General features: G+C 33.1%; 1 protein-coding gene and 1 long non-coding RNA gene across 2 annotated transcripts; one reads left to right on the forward strand and one right to left on the reverse strand.

The window, feature by feature from the left end:
• Positions 1 to 3,322: 3,322 nt before the first annotated feature.
• Positions 3,323 to 5,799, reverse strand: LOC106329505 (trans-cinnamate 4-monooxygenase-like). Its single transcript, XM_013768181.1, has 3 exons — positions 4,909 to 5,799; positions 4,706 to 4,833; positions 3,323 to 4,064 (listed from the first exon to the last, which is right to left on the reverse strand). The coding sequence occupies exons 1-3, from the start codon at positions 5,691 to 5,693 to the stop codon at positions 3,532 to 3,534; spliced, it is 1,446 nt and encodes a 481-aa protein (XP_013623635.1). The 5' UTR covers positions 5,694 to 5,799; the 3' UTR covers positions 3,323 to 3,531.
• A 1,093-nt stretch (positions 5,800 to 6,892) lies between these two features.
• Positions 6,893 to 7,931, forward strand: LOC106333287. The gene is made up of 2 exons (XR_001268328.1): positions 6,893 to 7,113; positions 7,743 to 7,931. It is a non-coding gene; the product is annotated as an uncharacterized LOC106333287 (long non-coding RNA).
• The last annotated feature ends 4,678 nt before the right edge of the window (positions 7,932 to 12,609 follow it).

The raw sequence follows: 12,609 nt of genomic DNA on the forward strand, positions 1-12,609 counted from the left end.
TTGTACTCATCCACCGACTTATAATCCAAGAATCTAAGATTCTTCCAATCAATTCTAGCCTTTGGAAGTAACACCATTTTCTGGTGATCATATCTATGCTGTAAAGCATCCCAAAGTTCTAGTGGATTTTCCATCGTGATGTACTGATCTTTTATACCTTCAATGAGGTGATGGCGTATAATACTTATAGCCATGTACCGATTCTTATCGGTCTCATTGTTGCCCTTGATGATAGTATCACCAAGTCCCTTTGACCTTAGACTGATCTTTGTATCTAGCGTCCACTGCAAATAGTTATCTCCGGAGAGATTAAGGGCTGCATAGTCTCTGTTTGAGATTTTCGACATCTGAATCATATCATCATTCAAAATTAAGTCTCACAATGTGATCATGTGGTCGCAAGATAATCAACAAGCTCGGCCACAAACATGTCTTACGCATTTATGAAAATCAAGCAATTTAATCGACCATGGTGCGAAACAATCATCAAGCCACACGGCCATGTAGTTCTACTTAATGCAAACGGTTTCAAGATCTTATAAACTACATGCTGGTCGATTTCTTTTAAACAGTATGAATGCAATCCATATTCAGATTCGATTTAAACAATCCTAGCAATCTTTCAAGGTGATCAAACAAACAATCAAGGTTCAAATCAAATAATTAAAACCGTTTTTCCAAATTAGGGTTTAATGGAAGAACTTGATCTTAGATCAAGGGAGTTTGATTTGAGATTCAAAATCATTAAGACTTTGATTTTAATTGATCAATGGATCAATCTTGAATTATGGTTTAGGGGATCGGACTTATTCGAGCTCCGATTTACTCATTTAGGGTTTGATCTATTTGTCCTTAGGCTTTCATCTTAGAGATTATATTTTAGGGTTTCAATCTTTACAAAACAACCAGATTCGATTTCTTGTTTCCAGAACCTCTAGTTGCACACGGACGCGAGCTGGCTCCTTATCGGGTCGCAAGCTGGGACGGAAGCAAGAACAAGTTAGGGTTCTTCGGGATTAGATCTTTGCACCAACTCCACTCAGCTCATGAAATAAAAACAAGGAGTATTAGATTACATGAACACCATAATCTGAACAAGATATCATCAGACAATAAAGTTATGATAAACTTATCTTTCACAGGATTTGAATTTGGCTAGAAAATCTTGTTGGTTCAGATTAGGGTTCCAAAAAACCAAGACGGTGCCGCGTATTGTTTCTGCGAGTGAGGGCGCGTCTGAGATCGGATCGACGAACGGTTTGCGCTCATGGATTCGTCTCGTCCAGAGCTTCAAGATGATATGTAGCTCGTCGTCTGGTTCCTCAGGGTTTGAGAGATAGGTCGATTTTAAGTTGCGCCTAGTTTAGGGTTTATTTGTGACGGATTTTAGGTTATGTTTTGTCTTAGGGTTTTTGTAAGCTATCGTACTGATAATGTGTTGTAATTAGAGAGTTTAGAGACTGAATATTTCTCTGTTCATATTAATGATCAAGTGGGTTCCTTTATATAAGGATTACAAGATGTAGATAAATGGAAAGTATCCAAAACCTAAACTCAATAGGATTAGGAAAACTACTAATACATAATAATGAAAAGATTACATCTACTAGGAAAAAAGAACGGGTTTCATTTTCTCCAAGCTTTGTGGCCGTCTCTCTCTCCTGAAGTCGGCTCTCTCTCTCTCCTGAAGTCGGCTCTCTCTCTCCTCTTTCTAGGGCTTCGGCCGTCTCTCCATCTTCTAGGTATTGGACCGGTCTTGGACATGACCTGGTTAATGGCAATCCACTCCATAATTTATAACAAATACTGTTTTTTTGAAAAAAGGTTTTGTTCAAAATTTTATATTAAGATCTAAAGAAACAAACTTGAGAATACTAACAAACACATCAATAAATCTAATGTAATTCAAATCAGATTAAAAAAGGAGAGGGATCTATGAATAATACTGTTTTACAATTAAATCCAAACGTATAGATCAAATTCAATGATTGGCTTGAATTACAGAATAGAGATATACTAATTAATTGTCGAGTTTGATATGATTAGGCGAACGTTTTCTGTTTTGGCCATGTGAAACCTCTTCTAAACATAGTTGTCATCACGCGATCTTGGCCAACGTAGCAAGTATCAATCTCGTACCAAACATGTTTGCACATGAGACACAAACGGCCGCAATATTTTTCTGCTGTATACTGAGAAATTAACAATATATATTACTTACTCGGATATTGGTATCGCAAGTAACATCCAAGGACTTTTTAGGACGGCATGTAAGAAATAAAACCAATTGCTAAAAGCTATAATAATGCCCTGATACACGCACACAGCTGTAATTGGGACTCACGTTCCCAGCTTGCAATATACATCAGTATTATTTTCTCTTAATAATTAAAGTATAACTATAATAGTACTTATATCAAGGAATCTCATTATGCGACATTGACATAATTTAAAAAGTATGTGACATTTTTAAAGAAAAGTACTAACTTTGTTAAGACTAATATGCATTGTGAAAACATAAATATGTCATGCTAATAAATATGTTAGCCTCTCCTGAGTTTAGGAAAGAAGGCTGATAAATATCTTTTTATTATTATAGATTTTATAGGAACCTTATAAAAATACAAAGTTTTCACAACACACGCCTATGTAAATTTGGTAAAAACATGTTTCATGTGTATTTGGGCTTAATACAGAGAGAACCACAAAAGCATCTTAAATAATACAGAGGAGAACGTGGGTAATGTGACTAAATGACAAAAACGGTGGCATGTAAAAGTAGGTGCAAAGGCATACGCTGTGCGGACAAACAACTTAGATCTTATCCCCAAGAATAATATATTTTCTTTATTTCAGATTTAGAGATAACTTGAAATAAAAGACACAAGATATGGGTATGAATTTTTCTTACCTAAGTTTTTAAAGAGCCAAGGAGCAATGTCTTGTTTAAACAAACAAGTTGAAGGGTGTGTCTTTCCAGCACTATTATCATTTGTTGGAACGAGTCTCTACATGTATTTTCTCCTCCTGATTCTATCTCACACTCAAGTGTTAGCTTTATTATTATATAGTCCTAATAATAGACAAACAGATGTTTCCAAAAATCCCAACACACGAATTTTTAAGAAAAACATATACATGCACTCAACGCGAGAAAGACCTCTCAGTGAAATAGTGAGAGGTGTCAGTATATTTATAGCATATAAAACACAACTAAAACAGAAATATTTAGATGCTAACCTAGCAAACTAAGGCTGTCTTTATCTTCCTCCAGTACAACGGATGACCAAACCGGTGGGTCAAACACATTGTCAAATGATAATAACATTTCATTCAAAACAATGAACGGCACCATTTATTCTTGAAATTGTGGAACGAACCCTTTTAAAGATTTTACACAATGTGGCTTATCCAAAACATTTTACAAACATCGTTATAATGCCATTCATTTCAAAAAGGTCAATTTTCAGACGGCCCTTGGTTTCATAACGATTGTGGAGTGGTTAAGGATCTTCAAGCTGAACTGTCCACCTATCTCAGTGGTATCCACTTTAGACTGTCCCGGAGGAGGAAAAACTCGAAGTTCTGTACCAATCTACCAATGGTGATTCCCAAAATGGGCAATGCTAGTACAATCCCAGGACAGCTTCTACGTCCAACACCAAACGGCAAGTACCTGAAGTCGTTACCGTTTGCTTCCACATGCGCCTCTTCTTCAAGAAACCTCTCCGGCCTAAACTCTTCAGGTTTCTTCCAGCTCTCAGGGTTGTTCGCTAGCCACCAGGCATTGACCAAGATTTTGCTTTCTGCTGGGATGTCATAGCCAGCGAGCTTAGCGTCCTTGAGGTTCATGTGTGGTACGAGGAGTGGTACACCCATTCTTAGACGAAGTGTCTCCTTGAGCACGGCTTGGAGGTATGGAAGCTTGTGAAGGCCAGGCTCTGTGACTTGCACGCCTGGTCCAAGAACCGTGTCGATTTCGTTTCTTAGCTTGCTCTGAATCTCAGGATGGTTCACTAGCTCCGCAATTCCCCATTCAATAGACCATAGTGTTGTCTCAATAGCTGTTTCGGCACATATTACCCAAGAAATCAGCATCATAAAACTGTATAAATGTCCATTAAGATTCAAGTCTTTTTCAGGGGAGACAAGTGACAATGCAATTTGCGTACCCTACAAGGCTACAAGGATAATAAAAAGGAAAAGATAAAAAAATTCTTTTGATTTTTTAAGTTTGTAAGTAATTTTGGATTTTATAATTTTTTTTGATAACACAAACATGTCCTCAAACTGAAGGAGACTGCAAAGATTCGAACTAGATCCGAACTCAACCATCCGCAGTAGGAATACCTCAAAAAGTATTTTCCCATAAAATTAATATAAAAAAACTAAAAAAAAAAATAGGAGAGACACATATTTGGTGAGAATCTATTTTTTACCAAGATACTCAAGAAACAATGATGATTAAGTTTCTAACATATGGCAATGTTTTAGTGGTGTAAATTAAAAAGACAAAAATTATAATTTTATAATTAATTACTACTAATTTATTATTTTCTAAGAAACCCATTCACATTCAACCACTGCTGGTGCTAAACTTCTTCCCCAAAAAATCCAAAATCCAAACCGAACCGTATGCGAATAGGTATCCGAACTCCTGACTACACTGAACCTGTGAAAGTGCATAAAGGGTAAGGAAGTTAACCAGCTACGTTGATGTTCTCGACGATATAAAGAACGTTGTCCGCATTGATTTCTCCCTTCTCTTCAGCTTCAAGGATGTGATCAATGGCGTATTTCACGCTCCCCGTAGGCTTAGCACTCGCAATCTCCCTGTTTGGTTTCCTCAAATGTCAATTTCAAGATCCCAAAATAGAAATACATAATCTAAAGAGACCACAAACTCACTTCCTCTCGTCTACAAAGTACTTCTTGAAGAGCGCTAGTCTTCTCTCTTTCACATCTTGGCAGATCTTCAAATAGCCTCTAAGGAACGGCCTAAGGATAGGAATGAAATCTCCATAGTTATACTCAAAGCTCTGAGTCAACCTGCTTCTCTCCCCGTTCAAGAACTTGAGCCGGAGGAGAAGAGGATCATCTTCACTCTCGAACCTTTTACCGAACATAACACGGAACATGTTGTTGTACATCATCAACTGCAAACGCTTCCTCACCACGATCCCTTTCGTGGCCGCGTCAGGGTTCTTCTTCACTTCCTCCACAACGCTCGCAGCTTCGAACTCCCATCCTTCCCGGTTCTGCTGGACCACCTTGTTGGTGAAGAAGGGAACCGTCATGATACGTCGCATCTTCCTCCAGTGCTCACCGTAGACAGTGAACACCATGTCTTGTCCTTTCCCAGTGAAGATGTCGTAGACGATGTTTCTGTATCTGGATCCAAACTCTACACCTTGTGTTTGGAGCACTTCCTTGGCTAGATCCGGTGAAGAGATAACAACTAGGTCTCGTTGACCCATCCGTAAGTGGAAAAGGTCTCCGAACTTCTTAGCGTAGTCTACGAGGTTACGGTGGTTTAGATCATCTCCGACTTGGAGCCAGTTTCCGAAGACCGGAACCGGTATAGGACCAGGAGGTAGCTTCAGTTTCTTGCCGCGGAGCTTCGAGATCATTGTGGCGAGAACCACCGCCAAGAAGACGGCAATTAGAGGTTTCTCCGACAAGAGAAGGTCCATTACACTTCACTCTCAGTAGATAATGAAAGCAGAAGAAGCTGATGCTGAGGAACAAATGGTAACGAAGATGGATCTGTTGGGTCGAAGAGAGTTATTATTTATTTAATCTAAGTAACTCAAGTTCGCTTTGTCTCCTAAAGGTAAACGACTAATATAATATCTTCTCCATGTTTTCCACGTTTGAAAAGAACTTTGAGAATCACTTCTATTAAAACAGAAACACTTTGTATCTGCTTACAGATAGTACCATAACATTTATTTAACTTCATATTTTTCTCTTACAACTAATTTAATTATTATTAAATATGTACCATATCTAATAAAATATTTTAATATTTTCAAAATAAGATTTTTTAAAAGATATTCTTAAGTATCTTTTCTAAGATTTCGCTTTGATAATATTTTTTAATACATTTTTATTTAAAATGTAAATATACATTTTTTTCTTAATATTTATTTTACGTAAGAAAATTCATAATTAATATTAAGTATAATTATAAAATGAATACTAATTCATTTTTTATTTATAGAATAAGAAATAACATTCCTATAATCTTTATATATACATAATTTATATTCATAATTAAATTACTACAATAATTTATAAATATAAAGTAATTAAATGAATTTATTAACTCTTCTATAAAATATAAAATTGAAGAATAACATATATTCATGAATTTTATAACATATTTTTAAACAAAATATTAAAGTAAGATATATAAACTAATAAATCATTTCATATTTCAACATACATATTTAAATTGTAATATTAAAAATAATTAATATATTTATCAGTTATGTCACATTGCTTTCATTCATATTAAAGAGATTCAATTTCATTCTTAGTAGGGGTTATTGGTTGTTGTATTTTAATGGATTTGAAAATCCAAACTAAATTTAGTGTTATTAGTTCTATGATTTTTAAATCTGTATTAAAATCATGTGTTATTGGTTTAATGATTCATAAATTCTGTATCAAATCAAGTGTTATTCAATAGTACGGATTTACTAATATATTTGATTTTATAATGGATTTGAATGAATTTGTTTGGATTTTTTAGTTAAAAATACAAAGACTCAAATCCGAGGAAAAACCTCCGGATTTGCATATTTTACTTGGATTTATAAATATTATATAGATTTCTAAATCAATCAAAATATATAAACCAATAACACCCCCTTTCATTCCATCAGATTCTGTTAAGTTAAACCAGGATCAAACCGGACTAAACCAGAATTAAATTAAAATCAAGTATCTAGCGCCTTTGTAGTTTGTACCACCCAGTGGCTCCAACCACTGGCTCGCCTTCTCCACAGCGGCCTGTTTGCGCCGCTCCGCCAAGCCGCTGGTGAGTTCGCGTCTTTCCGAGCGACGTCCAGTGACCATTGTCATTGATCGCTGCAGACCCGCTAAGAGGTGAGCTCCGACTTCTTCTTCTTCACCTTGTCCACACTCGATCTGCGACCTTTCCACCATTAGAGCACCGGTCCAAGCTCTTCGATCAACAGAAACCTTTTGTCATCACCTCAATCTCGCCATCGTAGCTTCCAATCCGATCATGGCCTCCTTCCCCGAAACCTCCATAGTCGTGAGTCTACAATCTGCCAGCTTCTCCTCTTGTCTCTCTCAGCTTCAAGTCGTCCTCGTGGCTGAGCTCGAGTCGTGGTAGCCTGTCCCGAAGCTCCGGAGTCGTTGCCTCTCGCCGTCGCGACCATCTTCAGATTGAAAAGCTTGGGAGTTCCACAATGGTGGATTTTCGATTATTTTCACAGTTGACCCTTCAACTTTTTGGTTCTTCTCAAATAGACCCCAAAACTCTCTACATTACATATGTGTCCTCACGAATCAACCTCAGACTTTCGATTGGGCAACCCAGACCTCCTCGTAATTGCACAAAGTTCCCTCGAATAGAGTGTGTATGCTGAACCGCTAACTGCCTAAACTCCTTTCTATCCATACCCACACATATAAATTGTTACTGATAGGCTATTATATCAAGAGTGAGTTAACTTATAAGACACATTTGTTTTTTGTTTTGCATTCAGAGACAGGTTACACTTGGAGAGCACTTTTTATGGTATGTAGAGTATTTGTGGACTCTTCTACCCCTGGTGAGCTAAGACTTATATTAAATTTTGGTTTGAGTGACTAAATGAATGTAACTTAGTTTATGGTTTGACCGATGAGTTGCAATTTTTTGTATTTTTCTTAATATATTTTTATTATTTTGATAAGTTCACCTCTCATTCCTTTATTTGATTATTTTTCAAATATTAAAGTATATAAATAAATAAATTTGACATAACAAATTCAAGCTTTTTATCTTCTACATTTTAACATCCATTAACATATATTTTAACAATTTGAATATGTAACACATATCAACGTCAGATTTTTGGATTAAGCATTTGTGGACAAATGAAATATGGACATCTATATTGTGGATAGAAAAAAAAGAATGGATTCATAAGTTGTGAACACGTAAAGTACAAATGAGTTGTAGAAACAAGAATTATGGACAAACAAACTAAAATCTGTTTAATTATCTTTTTACATGTTATATGTATATAAATATAGTAGAAAAGTTAAGTAAATCTGAAAATCATCGAGCACAATCAATAGAAGATTTATGGATAGAAAAAATGTGGACGCAAGAAACGTGGACACGAAAAAATTATATGAAAAATATGGACGAAAAAAAATAATAGACATGTGAGTCTTAGACACAAGTTTAGTAGACATTTAGACATGTGAGTCTTCTATTGTGCATGAGCTGAGTGCATGTGATGCACATAAGAAACTTATGGTCAGAGAACGAATGGACATACAACTTTTGGACATAGGATGGGTGTATGTGATGAAATGAACATTAAAATAAGTTAAGAAACTTTCACGTTGGACATACAACTTATGGTCAGAGAACGAATGGACATACAACTTATGGATAGAGGACATACAACTTATGGTCAGAGAACGAATGGACATACAATTTGTGGATAAAGGACATACAACTTATGGCAGAAAACGAATGGACATACAACTTATGGTAAAGACGGTGATGGTGGACATCCACAACTATATTCAACTTCACGTTTTCCACCACCGCTTTCTCCATAAACATTGCCACCTCCACTGCAATATCCACCATCACCTCCATCATGACCTCCACCACCACCGCCTTTACCATGAACATCGCCGCCTCCGCCGCGACATCCACTGTCACCTCCACCACAACCTCCACCGTTTCCACGAGACTGAGTCTCTTTCATAGTGATGTTGAGACATCGATGGTGGTGACAGGATGGTGATGTTTCACAGCGAAGGTGATGTTGCGAAGACGACGATGAATGAATATTGAAACAGAGCCAAAAGAAAATAAGAACAAAAAAAATTAAAGTAGAAAGAAAGCGATGAATGAATATCGTTTGTAGATAAAGATAGTAAAATAAAAGAAATATTCAAATTTTCTTGGCCATTCATTTATAGATAAGAATTATAATGATTAAAAAACATCTCAAAACACAACCGTTTTATCCAAACGATTCTCCTCTATTTAGTTAGGTAAGCTCAGGGTCAATTATGGCATTACATCTAGAAAATGTGTGTCAAAAGCAGAAAGCGTTTTATTGTGTAATTGGAAACTAACAATGTGTCATTCAGAGTAATTTTCTCTTAAACGATTAATGTAGCTTTGTAAGAAATCGTCATGATTTAAACGGGGCATTCACAACATCCTACAAGCTACGACATGTGCCCACCACATTCCCAATAATGTGTTTAGCATTATACTTTTTTGTTTAAACTCTATTGCTATAACGATGTCATACAACATTCATGTAGTTTTGCTTCCTCTATATGAGCTCTTTGATTATTTAGCAAATATAAGTAGTATCAGTCTAATATTATTTCTTAAACGAAATTTCTATCTTTCCAACTCTTAACTTGTTGTTCGCATCAAAATAAATTTGTACGCGTTCTTTATCTATTTCTTCATCTTTGTAAATGGATCGCAATCACCACATTGTTTAGACTGTCTACCTGTCTTTCCTTATATATTTTTTTCTTATGTGATCTGCGCAAAGTTTATAATCTAAAAAACTTTAGACGCATGTAAATTTTAGATATAACCGGATACTTATAACTCTGGTTGCTACTTCGTCATTAAATATGTTAACTATATATGTCAGACTAGCATTTAAACATAATAGTTAGTTTTATTATGTTGCTAATATAAGTACTCGTTGTCCAATGTTGAATCTCAGACGAAAATTTTTTTTTTTAACGCTTAACCTATTGGTCGCATAAAAACAAATTTGTATGCTTTCTTTATCGAGTTCTGCATCTATGTAAATGGATCACAATTGCCACATTGTTTATATTGTTCCCTTTTATAATCTTTTCTTATACGGTCACAACATTGTTTATAACCGGCTACTTATAATTATAGAAGCAACTTAGTCATCAAACATGCTAACTTTATTTTTAGCACGTCCAGTTCCACCTTAATTCGTTCTTAATATGTTAGATTAGCATAAACTCGTCTTTATTATGTCAGTTTAGCATTTAAACAGAATTTGTATTTATGCTCTCATTACTTTCGTCTGTACTTTATATTGCTACAACTATGTTTAGCAGTCTAGTAAATAATTCAGCACGGTGGCAAGTTTACGATTTTTTTTCTATTTATTATAACATGGCCATACATCTTTAATACCTACACATATTCATGGATGGGAATAATTCAGCACACTAAAGTTTATAAACTAAATCATTTCAGATGCCCAGCTAAATATTTCATATAACCGGTTACTTATAATTCTGGTTCCTATGTTGTCATCAATCATGTTAACTATATATTTGACAAAAAATATTTATTCAACCAAACATTTAGAGTGCAGTTCCTGTTATAAGTATTCAAGTAACACCTTAATTCCTTCTTAATATGTAAGATTTACCTAAATTTGTCTTTAATATGTCAGACTAGCATTGAAACAGAATTGTGAGTTTTATTATGTTGCTAATATAAGTATTTGGTGTCCAATATTAAATCTCAGACCAAAAATATTTTTTTAAATCTCAGACCAAAAATATTTTTTTCGAACTCTTAACCTGTTTTTCGTATTAAAACAAATTTTCTACGCTCTATATTGGCGATCTCTGCAATTACCTAAATGGATCACAGTCGCCACAATGTTTATACTGTCTACTTGTTTAACCTGTTTAATCATTATTTATTTCCCCAATAATTTTAAACCCTTTTAGTTTCTATTATCACCGGTCATAATATAAATCTCTCTTATCTACAGAAGGACAATTTTGTCATTTTGACTATACTGTATCATTTTGAAAGTCACAGATTTTGTGTCATAGGTATTCTCTTAATTAATTACTTCTTCTAGGATTTTGACTCAATTCACTCTTATTTCTTCTACAACTAATTCAGTTTTTATTAAATATATATCATATCTAACTAAATATTTTAATATTTTCAAAATAAGATATCTAAGAAGATACTCTTAAGTATCTTTTCTAAGATTTCGTTTTAATAATAACTTTTCACCTTTTATTTAAAATTTAAATATACATTTCTTCTTAGTATTTACTTTATATAATAAAATTCATAATTAATATTAACTATAATTATAAAAATAATATTAATTCATTTTTTATTTATAGATAAGAAATAACATTCCTATAATATTTATTCCTACAACAATTTATAAATAAAAGTAACTAAATCAATTTATTAACTATTATTTTATAAATTATAAAATTAAAGAATAACATATATACATGAATTTTATAACATATTTTAAAATAAAATATTAAAGTAAGATATATAAACTAATAAATCATTTCATATTTAATATACATTTTAAATTTAGAATATTAAAAATAATTCAATATATTTATCAAGTATGACACGGGTTGAATGATGTATATTTAATTAAAAAATAAAAATAAATTTGTACCATAATTAAGCTTTAAAGTGTAAATAAAATTAATATGGAACAGGTAATGTAAATGAATTATCTTATCTTCATAAAATTATATTCATGTAAATTTTAATATAACTATCTATTCTTTTTTTTTAAATAGACTCGATAATTATCTTCTCAGTGGCCACCTCTTCGGTGCACTTCTTTGGGTTTGGCTTATAACATTTCGGGTTCGGATATGTTTTTATCTTCCTACGAGACTCATCTTACATTTTAGACTATGTACAAATCAAATTTTTCTTGTTTGGATTCGATTCAGACTTCGGGTTACATATATTATGAAAAATGCTATTATATAAAGTTTTCACCGAATTATTATCCTGTGCTTTCAAAGCATGGGTTAAAATCTAGTCTTCTATATTAAACGAGAAATACCATTTTATCTACTATAAAATAGTCATACTAGATCCATATATTCAATTACACTTATTTGATTATTTACATTAATTTATTAAATATATTATAGTTCTAAGAAATCTAAATAATTAAAAGGATACCAATAATAAATAAATTTTAACTATAAATTTAAATTTTAGTTTTAGTAATAAAAAAATCTGTTAAAAAAATCTAAACAATTTTTTTTTTTAAAAACTAAATATATTTTTAATTAATGCATTGGCTAATTTCGTAATTAGTAGTATAATATTATTATAAATTAATTTTAACTAAAATTTTATTATAAAAAAACAAATTATGTGCTATTTTATAAATTTTATAAACATAGTCTATATTATATTAAAATAAAAGTAATAAATGAATTAAATATGAAAATTATATTAAATTGGTAAATTAATATATTTTAAAAATGACCTTCATTTCAATAAATAAAAGAATATCATTCACCATGTAAAAGTATTAAATATTATTCATCATTTAAAAGGATTAAAATATGATTCATCATGTAAAAAGATTA

This window comes from Brassica oleracea, chromosome C3 (genome assembly GCF_000695525.1).
Source record: "Brassica oleracea var. oleracea cultivar TO1000 chromosome C3, BOL, whole genome shotgun sequence".
NCBI classification, from domain to species: Eukaryota; Viridiplantae; Streptophyta; class Magnoliopsida; order Brassicales; family Brassicaceae; genus Brassica; species Brassica oleracea.